Source organism: Rattus rattus, chromosome 15 (genome assembly GCF_011064425.1).
Source record: "Rattus rattus isolate New Zealand chromosome 15, Rrattus_CSIRO_v1, whole genome shotgun sequence".
In the NCBI taxonomy this organism is placed as follows: domain Eukaryota; kingdom Metazoa; phylum Chordata; class Mammalia; order Rodentia; family Muridae; genus Rattus; species Rattus rattus.
In genome coordinates, this window is record NC_046168.1 from 34,662,712 (window position 1) to 34,680,406 (window position 17,695).

General features: G+C 44.1%; 1 protein-coding gene across 2 annotated transcripts in view; it reads right to left on the reverse strand.

Annotated features, from left to right (window-relative positions):
- Positions 1–8,256: 8,256 nt before the first annotated feature.
- Positions 8,257–17,695, reverse strand: part of Mtmr1 (myotubularin related protein 1) — a 33,423-nt gene continuing 23,984 nt past the window's right edge. For both annotated transcript variants that reach the window (XM_032885533.1, XM_032885532.1), the window contains 5 exons: positions 17,042–17,248; positions 16,118–16,210; positions 11,908–12,021; positions 10,923–11,099; positions 8,257–9,813 (listed from right to left, as the gene is read on the reverse strand). In XM_032885533.1, the coding sequence (XP_032741424.1) occupies positions 9,649–9,813; positions 10,923–11,099; positions 11,908–12,021; positions 16,118–16,210; positions 17,042–17,248 (756 nt within the window). In that variant the 3' untranslated portion in view covers positions 8,257–9,648. The remainder of the gene's footprint in view (positions 9,814–10,922; positions 11,100–11,907; positions 12,022–16,117; positions 16,211–17,041; positions 17,249–17,695) is intronic.

Below are 17,695 nucleotides of genomic sequence, written 5' to 3' on the forward strand. Positions count from 1 at the left end.
ATAATGATTCCTTTCACAATTAATGAAAGTGATATTAATGTGGTCACCAGATAGAACAGGGATCACTGACATATTGGATACTACAGGCCTGAAGAATTATGGACATACAGAGTTGTCTTATGAGATATATATATCATATCTCAGAAAATGTAACTCAACATGATCCTAAACAGCAAGTACTCCTTTTTTTTCTTTATTAACTTGAGTATTTCTTATTTACATTTTGATTGTTATTCCCCTTCCTGGTTTCCGGGCCCACATCCCTTCCCCTTCTATATGGGCTTCCCTTCCCCATCCTCCCACCAATACCACCCTTCCCCCAACAATCACGTTCACTGGAGGTTCAGTCTTGGCAGGACCAAGGGCTTCCCCTTCCACTGGTGCTCTTACTAGGCTACTCATTGCTACCTATGAGGTTGGAGCCCAGGGTCAGTCCATGTATAGTCTTCCGGTAGAGGCTTAGTTCCTGGAAGCTCTGATTGGTTAGCATTGTTGTTTATGGGGTCTCGAGCCCCTTCAAGCTCTTCCAATCCTTTCTCTGATTCCTTCAACGGGGGTCCCGTTCTCAGTTCAGTGGATTGCTGCTGGCATTCGCCTATGTATTTACTGTATCTGGCTGTGTCTCTCAGGAGAGATCTACATCCAGTTCCTGTCGGCCTGCACTTCTTTGAACAGCAAGTATTCTTAATGAGCTTCATTGTAGATTCTGATGTTCTCAGGGATTCTTAACATCCACAATGTCTTCAGTGGCAACACTGACTATGGATTTCAACATGGCTACTAGAGACAGCATGTAGAATTTACATCACCCAAGTTTCTGCAACCCCTTTGCATTAATGAAATTAACTTTGTTCCCAGTGTCAACTAGGATCACTCACAATGAGGTTGCCATTGGCAAAAATTACCTTAGCCAATATCATGGTGTATGCTTCCAAGTACATGTAACTGACTTCTGCATTGATTCAGAGGGCAAAAGAAATTATGGTCATAAACCTCTTCTCCAATGATAGGATAGACCTTTCACATCACTAGCCCTTATGGTTGTAGTAAGGATATTGCACATTTCATGGTTGATAATAGGTGCTACATGCATGCATCAGGGACATTAAGAGAATTTCTCATGACAAGTAGTATCTTAGACATGAATCTGATCTCAAGTGCCAGATAAGAACACATTCTTCAATATGACCTCCCTTGTCAGTATAGATCTTGGAATTTAACATGTTCTCCAGAAGTAGCACACTTCATAGCAATCACAGGGTCTCCACTAGAACTAGGAATAATGGACCCCATGATGATTTCTGGTTACATCATGCAGCACTGACCTCAACATAGCTTCAGTTTGCAGACACGATCACTGACATCAAACATGTCTCCAATAGCAACTTACAGCACTTAACCTTATTTGACCTCAGGCAGCAGAACTGACAATGAAATACACAGAAGATTATTCTCGTTGAGTTATGAGGAAGACTAGAGAATTTTTATGGGAGTTTATTCATTCTATCTTGTGTGTTCCTAAGAATTAACTCATGTTTCTAGACTTGGACGCATGTATCATTATCTACTGAAACATCCCATTATCTAAATCCTTAAACCAAGGGAATTTCATAGTTCTTTATCTATATTCATGACATTTAGAAAAATGCCTACAGCTACATTTTCATCACTCTCTATCTCTTTCTCTATCTGTCTCTTGTTCTCTCTGTGTTGTTCTGTCTCTCCCTCTCTGTCTCCAACTGTACAGGTATGTATATTTCTAGATATATATGTATGTATACATATCTATGTATATATGTATGTGTATATAATAGACATAGTTTATAGATATAGATATATTTACACTTTAATGATACTTTAGAGATTGTTTCCACCCAAGGATGAAGGTTATCCTTAGCAAACACACGAAAACACACACACACACACACACACACACACACACACACACACGAAACAACGGAATCCATGGAGGGAAGGTAGGGTGGCTGCAATTTAGAGTGACATAAAGGCTTTTACAACAACACTCCTTCTTTGTAGTCTTTGACTCAGATGTAATTGAGTTCTTAATATTTCTTCCCTAAAAGTCCCTATGGCTCAGTTTGTTTCTAGGCCATTGTGCAAACTAGAGAAATACAATAACACTGAGTTATACTTCAGGCCTATAACCCCATTCATCTTCTACAACAGCTACAGGGAAGGATACGAAGACACTCAGCTGCTCTTAAGGCCATCCCAAAACTTGTCCTTTGTGAATGAGTGAGGATATTTTCTTCTTTTCTTTTCTTTTTTTTTCTCTTGTTTTGCTTGACCCCAATCCCCTTTCCTTCCGTTGCCCATCCCACCATGTGCTTTCTTCTTCCTCTGAAGTGAGATTGAGGCATCCTCACTTGTGAATTTCAGCTTATTGACCATTTTGCTTCTATTGACTGTATGTTGTGAATTCTCTACTTATTTGTTAATATCTACTTATTAATGAGGACATGTCATTTTGTGTCTAAGTTACCTCACACAGGATGACCTTTCCAGTTCCACCCATTTGCCTGAAAAACTCAGCATGTCCTTATTCTAAAAAACAGAGCTGTATGCCATTGTGTAAATGAACATCATTTTCTGTCATGTGACATCTGGGTTGTTTTCAGATTCTGTCTATAACAAACAAGTATGCTATGAACATAATGGAACATGTGCTCCTGTGGCATGGTGGGGCATCTTTGGAGTATATTCCATAGAGTTGTATTTCTGGTTCTTCAGGTAGGTGTATTTCCACTTTTCTGAGGAACCTCCAAATTGATTTCCAGAGCGATTGTACTAGTTTGCAATCCTAAGCAATGGAGGAGTGTTTTCTTTCTCCACATCCTCACTGACATGTATTATCACCTGATGTTTTTATCTTAGCTATTCTGACTGGTGTAAGGTGGAAACTCAGAGTAATTTTGATTTACATTTCTCTGATCACTTAAGACTTTGATCATTTATTTTGGTGGTTCTCAGCCATTTGATATTCCACTGTTGTGAATTCTCAGTTTAGTTCTATACCAATTTTTTTGATTGAGTTGTTTATAATATTTTCAAGATGGGATATATGTTTAGCTTTCTGATAGAAAATAGATAGGTCTCACACCACACTGTCCACTAAGGACAGTTTAGTTTGTGAAATACTAATATTAAACTATTATCTGCCAGAAGATGTGTTTGTAGAGAAAGATAATTTATTCTATCTGTCTGGTATGACTTACCAAGGCAAATGCAAACTATGCTGAGGACCCCCAGTTGAGTAAGGCATAGCCAGAGCCAGGCTATTTACAGGTATTAAGATGGAAAATGATGCCCATTCAGGATAGGGGTTACTTAATTCTGTGTCCTAATGCTAGTCTCACTTAGTTTTCAGTGTTGTCTATAGATGGTAATTTCTGTGTCAGTGTCAGTTCATAAAAAAAAAGTGACCTACACAAGAGAGTAACCAAACAATCCACCATGCAGAAGCATGGATTCTACCCTATTAAAATGTCTTGACTTGCCAGCAAAAGGGGAGGTTCACCTGTCCTTCACAGGCTCCAAAGTTGTACAGACATGCAGTCGACCAGAAATATTTTACCTCTACTGTTCTCTGTGCACTGGGGATAAACTAAAAGTACTTCTCAACACACCTTACAATAGATCCTATTTACTGTGAAATTTTGGTCATAATAAAACTCATTATCCAGACAGAAGGACACCTAAGGGTATATGTTCAAATAGATGATGCTCTGTCAGCAAGTGATGATTCAGTAGGCCTGAGGATTACAGTCCCTTTTGTTGGCAGGAGCTTATGCTACAGGTCTGTGCCCACACAAAACTTCACTTTATTTCTCCAGTTATCACAACAGTGATTTTAGAATCCTGGATAAGTATTACTGAATAGTCAGATATTGCACATTTTCTGGGAATGGGACCCAATATAGGAGAGCTTTAAATCCTGCACAGGATTAAAAAAAATCCCTCTTAGGTGATAACATGAGCCAAGAGTGCTGCTGTATAACAGGGATCTGATATTTTAGGACAGGATGTACCTTGAAACTTTGAACAGGAAAATGTGTAGGATAAAGTGCAGAATCATGGCTTTCACATTCTGCTAGGTTGTATAAGTATGCAAATATATATGCAAAAATGAAAAAGAAGAGAAGATGACAGCAAGAGAAAAAAGAAACACACACACACACACACAGAGGCAAATAGTGAGAACACAATGAGATACAGGGCAAATGCAAGAAGGAATGTATTCACAGAATATAAGGCACAATATACAGGAATTTGTGTACAGACCAAAGGCTTTGCAATCTAGAATTGATTTAAGGAAGTTAGCAATGGCATAAGTTGGAACTTTTCTTCATAACCCTGAACTGTATGGTTAGAGAAGATAGGGATTAATGGCCCATTCCACCAACTCTCATATCCTTGGAGATAAACAGATATCTTACCATGTCACATGAGTCCAATGTCTGTGAATTAAAAAGTCATATAAGGGCAAACAATCATTAAATGATTGATCCATTCACCCAGTGGAAGTCCAAAACATCCCTGAACTGGCAAAATGTGTCCAGTTTCTGATTCTTAGTTGTTTGGCCGCATTACAGATATGCTTGTAAGCCAGAACATACGATTCAGAGAGCTAAGTGGGTTATTCTCAAGGTGAGATTGTCTAAAGAGGTTGAATCATAAGTTTGCATACCCTGAACATAAAGTTGCATAAGTACATTTAATTCCAAGTCACTGCTGCTTAATAGCTACTGACTGTAAAAATGTCAACTAGGAGTAATGTGTTTGATTTCCTATAAAGAAGCAAATCTTATCTCCTTCCTGATTTCTTATGATCTCCTTTTATTCCCATGTTACGACGTCAAAATCCAGTAAGAGTAAAAGGCAGGAATTAACAGTAAATAGCTTTTCTTTCCAACTACCTGCTTTGGGGTGGAAAACAACTGTGCTGGAATTACTGTCTTTATGGAATTTTGGTAAAACAAAATTTCATTAGCTTCACAGAGGCTCTGTTTTTGTGACCCTTAGAAACCAGCCTCAACTATGTCTTCTTCAGGAATTTTCAATTCTCTTTCCCAGGACTCACTATTTCATCAAAACCATATCTTTCTTCCTGTTATTTCCATGCTAATATTCTCCTTATACCAACCGTAAGAGGAAGTGTTCCATTTATAGGACTCTCCTGGGACACAGGCATTGAGCAACTCTTCCTTCCAAACCAAGGAATTTTGGCCATTGAGCCCTTTTCAATGTCAATTATATGGGAAGGTGATGTGTTTTAATTTCATATATGTTAACTGGCAATAGCTGTGAATGGACAGAGAAGAAAGCCAGCCCAGCAAGTTGTTTGAAGACTAGAGATATCCACTTCCTACCTGTGTTTTATCCATAAAACCTTGATAGAAAGATGTTCAAGGGTAACCTTCATTCGAACATTAAGAATAATCAGCAAGGAGTACCATGTCACATCCAAATATGGAAAACCACACTGGGACATCATCAATGATTAACACAAGGGAGAAGCTTGCAGGCACCATCCATCTACAGAGTTAGAGATTCCTCACCCATTCACAGAGCACGTGTGTACAAGTCTTCAGAAAGATGCAGAAGTGGCATAAAGACTCAGTGTATTACTAATAAATATAAAATCCAAACTACAATTTAATCTAATATTTCCTTATAAGCAAATCAGGATGTAAGGCCTACATGGAGAGAGGGACCATGACACAACTGCTCGTACTTCCTCTGAGAAGCCATCCTCACAAACTGCCTTTTCATTTCAGGACAAAAAGCAGAGGTAGCCAAAGCCATCCCCATGATCAACAGTTTTGGTCACAGCAGGAGTCTTGACAGTGCTCCTCTTCCATGTCCCATGGTCTTCCTGAATCTCTTGAATTTTAAAAGTGTGTCAGACACAAATAACAACGTTTGTATCTGGAAAAATCTAAGTAAGAAAAGGCCGAAAGAATAAAAACATGTCATAATAAACACAAAACTCCATCACCTAACTTAACACTAAAAGGGAAAAAGGAAAAACAAAGCAAGAGAGTATTATGAGCTTTTAATGTGTGTATATATATATATATATATATATATATATATATATACACAGAACACAAGAGTGCATGAGATCATGTTCACGTCTATAGACCGTTTTTCCTCAGCAAATCACAGAAATGAATTCATCCTTTCACTCACACGAGACCATGGAATTAGAAGGACCACACTTGGAAACACCTCCAATGACCTGCCAATCACCAACACATGTCACAACGCTGCTGGCCAATGCGTAGAAGCCAGAGAGGAATATTAACCTTGGGAGAAAGCAAAGGTGCCCACAGCTGCCTGTGTTAATTGTTTTGTTTTTTCTTAAGGCACGTGTGTGTGTGTGTGTTTGTATGTGTATGAATGTGTAGAGTGTGTGAATGTATTGTGTGTGACTGTGTGTGAGTGATGTGTGATTATGCATATATCTGTGTATGAGTATATGAATGCATTATGCATGTGTCTGTGTGTGACTGTATGTGTGAGTGGTGTGTGTGATTGTGTGAGAGTGGTGTGTGTATGTGTGGTGTGTGATTGTGTGTATGTCTGTGTGTGTGTGTGTGTGTGTGTGTGTGTGTGTGTGTGTGTGTGTGAGACAATGCTTACTGGATTCTACTCCAACAGGTAAGAGGACCCTTCCCTTGGCTCCCAACCCGTGTTCCCAGGATAGCCCTGTCAGTCTTCTGTCCTCAGTGAAATCCACACCTGGGCTCGCACACACTTACTTCTCTGAAGAGATTAACAAATTCTTCATTAACCAATCATCGAACAGCCCCGGATCGTGCCCTGCTTTTCATTTCCAGTCAGCGATCAAATGTGTTCAGTGCTCTCTTGAGGGTGAGGGAAATAAGAGACGATGCCAAGGGTTTTAAAGGCGTGGGGTCAACCTTGGAAGAGAAGTAAATAAATAAAAGCACAGACGTCTCTGCCTAGCGGCCCCTTGCACCTCTCCTCACTATTACGGAAAAGCGTAAAGACGGCTGGACTGGGCAGTGGGAAGCGGTGACCTTGGGACCTTCTTCTGTCAACGTCTGTTACACAGCAGCAGCTGAGGACAGACGGCGGCAGCCGAGGACAGATGGTAGCAGCTTCCAGAAAACCAGTCCTTACATTTGGAGCCCCAGGGTGGTTTAGTTTCCTTGTATACTTTACGGTCGGCCTCCTCAGACAGCTGCTCTTGCAATACAGGTTATGTGCAGGAGTAGCACAGGAACTCTCCTGCAGCTACATGCCATGCATAGGAAGCATCTCATGAAATAGGCACAAATAAGGTACAAGAAACTGTGCCAGGTTTTTCAGGATGAATCTCAATTTTATGACAACTAGGATGCCTCAGAAGATATCTGAAATGACAGAAGCTCAGCGGTTAGAGCAGCAACTGCTCGCCCAGAGGTGGTGGGTTCAGGTCCCAGCACCCACGTGGTGACCCGCAGCCGTGTGTGCCGGGATCCGATGCCCCCTTCCGGTGAGTCTGCGGACCGCGACTTACATAGAATGTATAGATCTTAAAAAAAAGAAAAAAAAAAAATGCTGCTCAATCCTAAGAAGCGAGCCAGGGATTCATGACATCTACTATGACGTATAAGGCAGACAGCCCCGCCTACTTATGCCCAACACTGGGCTTTCCTGCCAACACGGCTTTGACTCGCATGGAGGATGAGTGACGTCAGGCCCTTAAGGAACGGTGACGTAGGAGGCGCTATGATGTCACACTGACGTTTAGAACCCAGAAGAAGTCCCCGGATGAAAGAATGACGTCAGGCCCCAGTTCTACAGAGCTGGCGAGGACCGAAGGGAGCAGCGCACGCCTGTAAGGAAGACCCGCCGTTTCCAGCGACCCCAGGCCCTTCTGCTTCCAGTGACCCCAAGCCTTTCTACTTCCGACATTTCTGCAAGATCCTGGATGAGGGCACATGAGGTTGCCTCCCCGTCCCGGCCCAGACACTCACAAGGAATCACTGACAGCTCAGGGAGTCAATCAACCTCTATCGGACACTTCCCATACATTAACTTTCCACACATTAACCACGGACACTTTCCATACATCAACCACTATAGGACACTTTCCACACATTAACCACGGACACTTTCCATACAGTAACCTGAGCATACAATGCATGCTCCTTTCTTAGGACGATTTTCCTCAGGGTGAAAAAACAATTGAAGTGACAACAACACAGAGATAGCAGACCAGGGTGGGTGGGGGCGGGGCAAATATCATCGCTTTATTCGCGGGTTGGGACCGTACCTCAGACGAGACATTTTTCGGGGTGCGGCTTGGGGGACGTGGCTGGACCGGGACCTGGGTTCCCCCGTTCACAGCCACCCATCAGGCTACCCGACCTCACCGCGTAGCCGCCGCCGCCATGGCTTCTCCGCTTCTGTCCCAACCCCAACGGTCCGCTCTATGTGCAACACACGGGGTTGCCAGGAAATTACCCGGCGTCTCCGGGGAAAGAGATGGGCAACGCCCCCAGCCTTAAAAAGCATACGAAGAAAAAATATCGGGGTTCACGTTTTCTTTGCTATCCAGCATTGATTTTTGAGCCCGGGTTCCAGCTGTACCGGAAGTCAGCCAAAGCCGACCCCGAACTCGCAGCTTCTCCGACCTCGGATACAGCGGTTTATCCTGATAAAAATGGAGACCCGGGCGCAGCTCACCAAATTCCCCAGAACGAACGTCTACGGTAACTTCCGGTCTGGCAGTTTCCTGTCCTGCCCGGAAGGTTCCGGGCTGAAACATCTATTTACCATGTACGTGGCTGTAAAAAAAAAACAAAAACAAAAAAAAAACCTTTAAGAACACGTTTTGAAAATGGCGGTCGATGTGCACGACTGAGTGACCTCTGGGAATTATAGTTCAGCCACACGGTGACCTAAGCAGCCTCTCACAGCCGTTCACCCGTGAGGCCGCTGGGAAACCGTTGGCCGAGTCCGGGGCGCAGAGGCGTCTGGGAATTGAAGTTCAGCCACGCGGTCAGCTTCAAACACACCTCCAGCTGGGACGGACCTGACGACGCCCAGAAATGGAAATGGCGGCGGTGAAGCAGACGGATGAAGTAGCAGAGTTCACTGGAGAAAAGCCTGAGTTAGCCCAGGCTGGGTCCGAGGGGAAACGGAGGAAGAGCACGCTACGCTCGCTTTCCACCCAGGCTGCACTGCCTTAAAGGATGGACAGGAAGTGACGTAATCCCACTGAGAAGAGACCGCGACAGACAGAAACGAGACTTCCGGGCGTCCAGCAGGCGAGGGAAGACGTGATTTGATGTCAGCGCCAGCCACCTCCACAGGCGCTGGGAGGCCAGCGCCATCTTCGAGTCTTCCCCCTTTAGAGAAGTGTCATGGCGGGAGGCCGCCAAACGCAGAGTACTCAGTTCACCTGCAGCGAGGCTGGAAAACCAGGCGTTCAGTGCGTCTTTGGGAACCTGCTGCACCTCCAGTGCCGGAACAGGCTGCACAATGGGCTGTGCTGCGGTCTCCGGGCCTAAGAGCTAAGACGGTGCTGGAACCATGGTGTCCATGGCTGGGTCCCTGAGCCACCGGAAGATAGGAGAGCAGCAGGACGGCCCAGGACGCTGGCTCAGTTCATCAGACCGAGGTGTGCACAGGAGGAGCTGAGTGGGTCGGCGAGGGGCCCCTCTCAGAGGAAGACTGGACGATCCGCGCGGCCGCCTCCCGCTGCAAGTCCTCCACCCGCTTCCGCAGCTCGGCCTTGACGGCCAGCAATTCCTTCAGGTTCTGGTGGATCGGCATCTGCGCAGAGACAGGGCTGTCACTCAGTGCTCACTCTGAATTTCAGTATTCAGCCGCATAACCTAATGGTTAGCTCAGTGTTGGAGCACAGTTTGCTCTGAACGCAGCGTTCAGGATTTAATGGCTTTCTCACTGCCCAGATGCTTACCTGCCCGGTCTCACAAACCATGTGTAATAAACATCACAGTAAAAGAAACCCCGACCGTAGAAGACAATCTCTGACGGATTAACGACACAAGGTCGGAAAGCAGCTCATGGCAGAGAGGACTGATCTCACCCCACAGCTCTCAGGTGGCTGTCATGTGGGAAGATTGCGGCAGCGACCCCGAGGGAGAACCCGGAGGAACCCGGAGGTGGGAGCTGAAGAGGAGGCCGTGGGGTGGTGCTGATTACTGGCTCACTCCTTGTGACGTGGTGAAGAGCTGTAAGAGGCTGCTTAGGTCACCCAGCGCCATCAGCTCAGGGGCAACACTGCCCTCCCATGTCAGTCCGGAGCGCAGAGGCGTCTGGGAATTGTAGTTTCGCCACGCGGTGACCTAAACTGTCGGTTTTACGCAGGCGTCTGTGTCCCGCGGAGATGAAGTAAACCGACTTCAGTAACATCTACCCAGGCTGCCCTGCGGGTCGGAGCTTCTGCCGGCTACCCAGGCTGCCCCACGGGTGCTAGGGACAAGGTCAGCACGGAAAGGCCCTGGGGAAGCCATAATAACCCGACTACTCAGGTGTGGCCATCATTAATAATAATTAATGTCTCAGTGGTCAGAGCACCGACTGCTCTTTCTAAAGGTCCTGAGTTCGATTCCCAGCACCCACATGGTGGTTGCAACCGTTTGTCATGGGATCTGATGCCCTCTTCTGGTATCTGAAGACAGCGATTTATATATAATATATAGATCTTTAAAAAAAAAAAGTTTGAACTCTTAACTCAGTAAACGGAACGGGGTTGGTAACGGCAAAGAACCTTTTAGAACACACAAAACACGGAACCCTAACTCCTAGGGCAGTGCACCCTCAGTACGTCAGCGTTTACCATGAATACATCTTATGACGTCATCCTCGCCCAGGAAGAAAGGTCATGCCCCTATGAGAACGAGAAAACGGAAAATTACCTGCGGCCTCATCCGCGGGTTCCACCGTACGTAGTAATTTACCCACAATTCCAAACGGCTAACACTCGCGACGGGATACAGCACGTGGTGGTCGTAGCTCACGAAGAAGGGGTTGGAGAATTCGTCAAGTTGGCTGTTGATGTAGGACCACAGCGACAGGGTCTTTGCACAGACGTCCTGGGAACAAACAACCGGGACACGGGAGTGAGTTCCTCACCGCAGCCCCGAGGGCGATTATTATTATTATCTTATTATTTTCACACAAACGTATTTTAAATAATGAGCTGAGTTCACACACTGAGACATCTGGATGCACACAGCCTCATGTGCAGATGTGCTGTCCCCAGAAACAGCACCAAAGTGAGGCAACACCTGGAAACTGGACCTGCAGGGAGGAGGGACGAGAACTTTCTATATGAATGGCCAATATTTGTTAATTCCTGTGTGTGTGTGTCTGTGCGTGTGCGCGGGTGTATGTGTATGTGTGTCTGGGTGTATCTGTGTGTGTGTGTCTGAGGTACCAGAAAAATGGGTGTCACTGGTACTGTGCGGATCCCACAGGCATGGGTAAAAGCCTCACGGAACTGAACATCAGCGACTGCACTGCGCTTCCGATGAGCGCATTCACTGCGTCGGCGGAAGAATTAATTCATGTCACGAAAATTGATAAAGATTTTACTCCACTGTTGTGGGTTTGTTTTGTTCTGCTTTAAACATCTGGATTGATGTATTTAAACATCTGCGTTGAGATTTGATTCCAATGCCATTACACCCACCATTCAATCCTCCCTTTTAAAATTAAAAACTTAGCAGAAATAAATATTCATAGGAATAAATAAAAACCCTGTTTATTCATATAAAATAAATTAAAATATTTTTTAAAAGTTGATAGTTTCATCAAACCGAGGGACGCACACGTGGATTTCGCAGTATGCCTGGAATAGCTATGACGTGCGCTGTGAAGCGCGCTGTGACGCGCGCTCACCTCTCTGACACGCTGCTGCTCGCAGTTGCACAGGAAGGTCCCGAAGAGGCAGCTGTACAGGTGATCCAAAATCGCGATCAGGAACAACTCGTTAAACTCGAACGCCGAAGGGAACTGAAACGGAGAGGAAAAATTAAAGTTCATTCTTAAAGTTTAATCACGGAAGCAAAGTCATATCGCTCAATTTTGGGTTGTTTTTTTTTTTTTTTTTTTTTTTTTTTTTTTTTTTTTTTTTGTGTGTGTGTGGTTTTGGGTTTTTTGTTTTGTTTTGTTTTGTGTTTTAAGATTTTGATTTATTTCTCTGATGGCCCAGAAGCACCTTGACATCCTCAGTTGTCGGGGAAACGCAAATCAAAACAACCCTGAGATTCCACCTCCCACGAATCAGAATGGCTAAGATTTAAAAAAAAAAAATCTTGAGTGATGTCACGGGCTACTGAGGACAGGGAGCAGGAGGGATATTTTTAAATTGCCGCTGGGATCTGGCGGTTTCTTAGAAAACTAGGAATGGTTCTACCTCAAGACCCAGGTATACCACTCCTGGGCATGTACCCAAAAAGATGTCCCACCGTACCGCAGGGACATTTGCCCCACTATGTTCACGGCAGCTTTATTTGTAGTAGCCAGAAACTGGGAATGACCAAGATATCCCTCAACTGAAGAATGGATAAAGAAAATGCAGTTTGTCTACACAGTGGAATACTATGCAGCCGTTAAAAAGAGAAAGACATCATGAATGTTGCAGACGAATGGATGAAAGTAGAGGTTGGGGATTTAGCTCAGTGGTAGAGTGCTTGCCTAGCAAGCGCAAGGCCCTAGGTTCAGTCCCCAGCTCCGAAAAAAAAAAAAAGTAGAAAATATCGTCCTGAGTGAGGCAATGCAGACCCAGATGGATGTATACGGTGTGTACTCATGAGTGGGTATCAGCTGTGAATTACAGGTACCATGCTACCATGCAAAGAACCAAGGAAACAAAATACCGAGGAAGGCCCAGGGGAGGAAATAAAATGGACATTGGAGGATGGAGGGATAAGGATACCGACCCGGATGTCACGGGATCTCCAACCCAAAATAGATCCTGACTACAACATGTGCAGGGACAACGACGGAGCCGAGGTCGAGGGAACTTACAACCAGCCCAACCTGAGACCCATCCCATGGGTGAGAACCAGCCCCTGAATCTCGTGGAAGAGTTAGAGGACCCAGCGGGGATCAGAACCCCAGAAGATCCGCAGAGTCCACGAACCTGGACCCTTGGGGGCCCCCAGAGACTGAACCACCAACCAAAGAGCACATACGTGGGCTGCACCTATACCACGCCCCGCCCCCCGACACACACACACACACACACATATAGCACACGTGCTGCACCTACCACGCCCCACATAGCACACATATAGCTCATGGGCAGCTTGGCCTTCATACGGGTCCCCAACAACTATAACCAGAATGTAACATGAATGAATTTTTACCAGAGAACGGGAAGGGACCCTCCAAGTTCAGCATTTGCCGGATGTGATTTAAGAATAGAGAGCATGACCGGCTCTGCACACATTACAGATTATTCACACTTAAGAACTGTCCCACAAACACAATCCCATGAGCTCGAGCTCCTGAATCATATTACCTGTGCGTAAACGAACTGAGTCTAGCAGCATAGAAAAAGGGATTGTAACGTGGCCGAGTTTGGTTTATTCTATAAGAATGCAAGGCTGGTTTAACAGTAAAAAAAAAAAAAAAAAAAATCAATCAATGTTAAAAAGATGCGAGGCCTTGGGCTGGAGAGATGGCTCAGTGGTTAAGAGCACTGACTGCTCTTCCAAAGGTCCTGAGTTCAAATCCCAGTAACCACATGGTGGCTCAGGACCATCTGTAATGAGATCGGATGCCCTCTTCTGGTGTGTCTGAAGACAGCTACATTATATATATATATACAGTATATATATATATATATATATATATATATATATAATGAAATAAATCTTTTAAAAAAAAAGCTCGCTCTCTCTCTTTCTGACTTTAAAAAAAAAAAAAAAAAAGATGAGGGCCGGTTTCATAGTAAAAAACCAATGTTAAAAAGAAATCAATGACAATGTTAAGAAATATTAAAAAAATATATATAAGAAATATAAAAAAAGAAATATTAAGAGATTAAAGAATAAAAACATGGTCACCTCCACTGTCTTAGGCAACACATGATGCGTTTTTTTCCGAATTTCTGTGAAGCTTATTATTATCACCACCGCCAACAGGTTTCAGTCGGTCACAGCCAGTAAGCAGCCATGAGACATCTGGAAATAATGGCCTCAGCAGCTGGCGTGGACGGAGTGGACTGAGGGAGTGTTAACTGAGATGCACTCTGCTAAGGAAGCAAAGAAAACTGGAACCAACGCCAATGAACAGAAGTACGAGAAGTCAGTTCATACCAAGGACGGATTCTTAATATGAAGAAAAAAATATTAATTTCTTAACATGGATCAATACTAAGTCAGAATTAATATTAATATTGATTAATATACAGTCAGAACGATGCTTGCACACTACCTTGTCTAATCTTCAGTGTGACAACCAAGATGACAATTGGGCACAGAGCACCGTGGCAGGGAAATTTAATTTAGGAAGGACTTGAGCAGAGTTCCCAGTTACTTCCGGGGAATTGCAAGCAGAAGGTAAAACTTACAAGCTATAAGTTGATTGCCTGTCTTTAATTTACCTAAAACGTAGTCTCAGAAAACATGTCATGACGCACACTGAGATTCTGCACTGCCCGAGGAACAAAAGCATCAGAGGTGACATCGTTAAAACTACAGACGCCTTAGAATATTTCTGAGATGCTGAAGATTCTTTCGAGCATTTCCAACAGTTCCTTCCGTCGTGGTTTGTCCCTATATAAAGTAGCACCACCGTCTATGCATGAAATCGCTCATTGCATTCTGGGATTTTTTTCCGTAGCACCATCTATGCATGAAATGGCGCATTGCATTCTGGGATTTTTTTTCTGACTTTACACGGACTGAACTCAATTCAGCCGTGTGCAAATGAAAAGTGAGCAAATTGCATTACTCAGATATATATATATATATATATATTTATATTTCACTGATTCGTTACATATAAAATTAATTTATTAGCTTATAGCCAAAGACTTGCCACTGATCTTTCCCGCTCAGACACTGATGTTATTTTAAGGAAAATTGTGCACACGTTTAATGCACAGAATCAAAGAGTCGTGAGACACCCCTGAGTGATTCCACCCAAACCCCTTATTTCCTTTGTTAAAAACCAACAGGCAGCACAAAATAGCACTCGTCAGCATGAGGGATGGAAATCAACTTGAAGCAAAAGACACGCACGTGCACGCCGACGTGTGTGTTCATAAGCGTTTGGGTAAAGCAAGCTGGTGCATGTCCTGCAGACGGCGACCAGACTGTTTTGGGTTTTTTTTTTTTTTTTTTTTTTTTTGCATTTAATTTTCAAGATAAGTTTTCTAAAATGTGTTTCATGCTCTATTTTCTTGATCTTCTGCTCTAGTTCCTCTTTTAAAAGTCAGTCTATACTCTTCGCACTGCACTACCCCACCCGCGGATCTATAGTCTCCACATTGCACTACCCCACCCACTGGTTGGAAGACGAACCCTTTGCAAACATCTCCAAAAACATTTACATTACGATCTGTAAAAGCAGCAAATTCATAGTCGTGAAGAAGTAATGAAAATGATTTTGTGTTTCAGGGTCACCACGAGGAGCCATGTTCAAGAGTTGGGAGCACTGGGAAGGTCGGAAACAAACCACTGCGCTTCCCAGCCTATGAACCCATGGCATCACAAAGGGCAGCTCTGCAAAACTCTGACAGACACATATTCCTGTGTCTCAAACAGGACCTTGGAGCATTCACTCTTTCTTCCTGATTCCGTGTTCCTGGCCCGGTCTCCTATCCCAGGGACTCCAAACTCACACATGCATGTTAGAAATCATGGGAAAACCCAAGCAGCCTTATTTAAAACCAAGCTGCGGAGCATTGCTAACCAGTAAGCAGGGAAGAAAAGTGTTTCTAATTTTTTGTTCACGTGAATGAGAATCGAACCACACTGAGGACATATGGAAGGGACATATGTAACACATGTTTTGCATGAAGCATGGATGGAAATTTAATTTTCCACTGTGAGACATGTCTGAAGCAGACTATAGTGATAGGCAAGAAATCCCTTACCTGCCTTGTCATCTGCCAAACACAATCAATGAACTGGAGAAATATAGGCGACCGGTCAGCGTCAGCGTGGTTGTCGTCACCGTGGCCCACTCTCTGGAAAGAAGCCAACATGGATCACAGGGTTTCCCAGGAAAGGCATTGGTGATTGGGGCCGATACTGATGGCACACAGGCCCCAGGTGACAGTGACGTGGGGTTCACAGAATCAATGCCGCTGACAGAACAGACTAAATTATCTGGGGCTAGCAGGAAAGCCAGTGAGAAGATCCCATGAAGCTGTGCGGAATTAACCGGTTGCAGGTATCCCGTGAGTCTTGCAGATTATGAGTCTGGGGATTGAAGGGAGTGGAAATAGTGTATACACAGACTAATGTATGGGGCTTCCATTTGGGGTGACAATGTATACACTGACTAATGTATATGGGGCTTCTATTTGGGGTGACAATGTATACACTGACTAATGTATATGGGGCTTCCATTTGGGGTGACAATGTATACTCTTACTAATGTACATGGGACTTCCATTTGGGGTGACAATGTATACACTGACTAATGTTTATGGGGCTTCCATTTGGGGTTGCAAATAGGTTTAGGGGTTGGAAAGAAGTAATGGTTACACAGCATCGTGAATGCAGAACAGCACACTAAGCACCTTAAGTTGATGAATTCTGCGTCATGTGGACTTGACTCATTTCAACAGAAACATGTAATTACACAAAAGTAAGGCCTAATGGGAACATACAATGCAGAGGTCCATGGTGTTCCATTATGAAAATTTAAATCCAGTACAAAGAAAAACGGTTGCTCATGTGTGTAAATGTATGTTACCAAATGCCACACACACGTATATGAAAGAAAACAGCTGCATGTGTGTAAATGTATGTCACCAAATGCCACACACATGTATGTGACCCAACTGACGTACCAGTGCAAACCTGTGTCCGAAGCTTATCCACTCCTTTTCTATGAGGGCCTCGAACCCTGGGATGGTTCGGTAGTAACTGTCCAACATGAGCATTGCCAGAGACGTGAGCTGGGGCGTGCGGTCCCAGCCGTCACTGCAGTGGACGACCACGGACGTTTTCCCAGACTCTATTTTATCCGCAATTCTCACTGCCCCAGCCAGAAGGACCTGCGGGAAAGAAGGTGAAATGGACAAGGCTACACTGAGCATTAACCACTATACGAGACAATTCTGTGCGAAAGTTTGCACGTTCTAACCACTGAACCACACAAGGATGCTATCTAGGGCTGAGGCTCGATTTCGGTAAGTTCCTAAGTTCTAGCCCCAGTGTCCTCCAAACAAAATGAAACACGAGACAAAGGAACAAGGACAAACAGGAAATTAAGAATCACTGGGAAATGTGAGCATCGGGTTTGGGTTTTTTTTTTTTTTTTAATTATAAAAACAATTTAAATAAATAGGGCCAGTTATGGAAGGGTCAGAAAGTTTGAGGCTAGCCTGGCCTACAGAGCAAGTTGTAGGACAGCCAGCACTACATGGAGAAACCCCGCGTCGTCCCCCCCCAAAAAAGCCACGGGAAAAGTCACTTAAAATTATAGAAACAATTAAAATAAA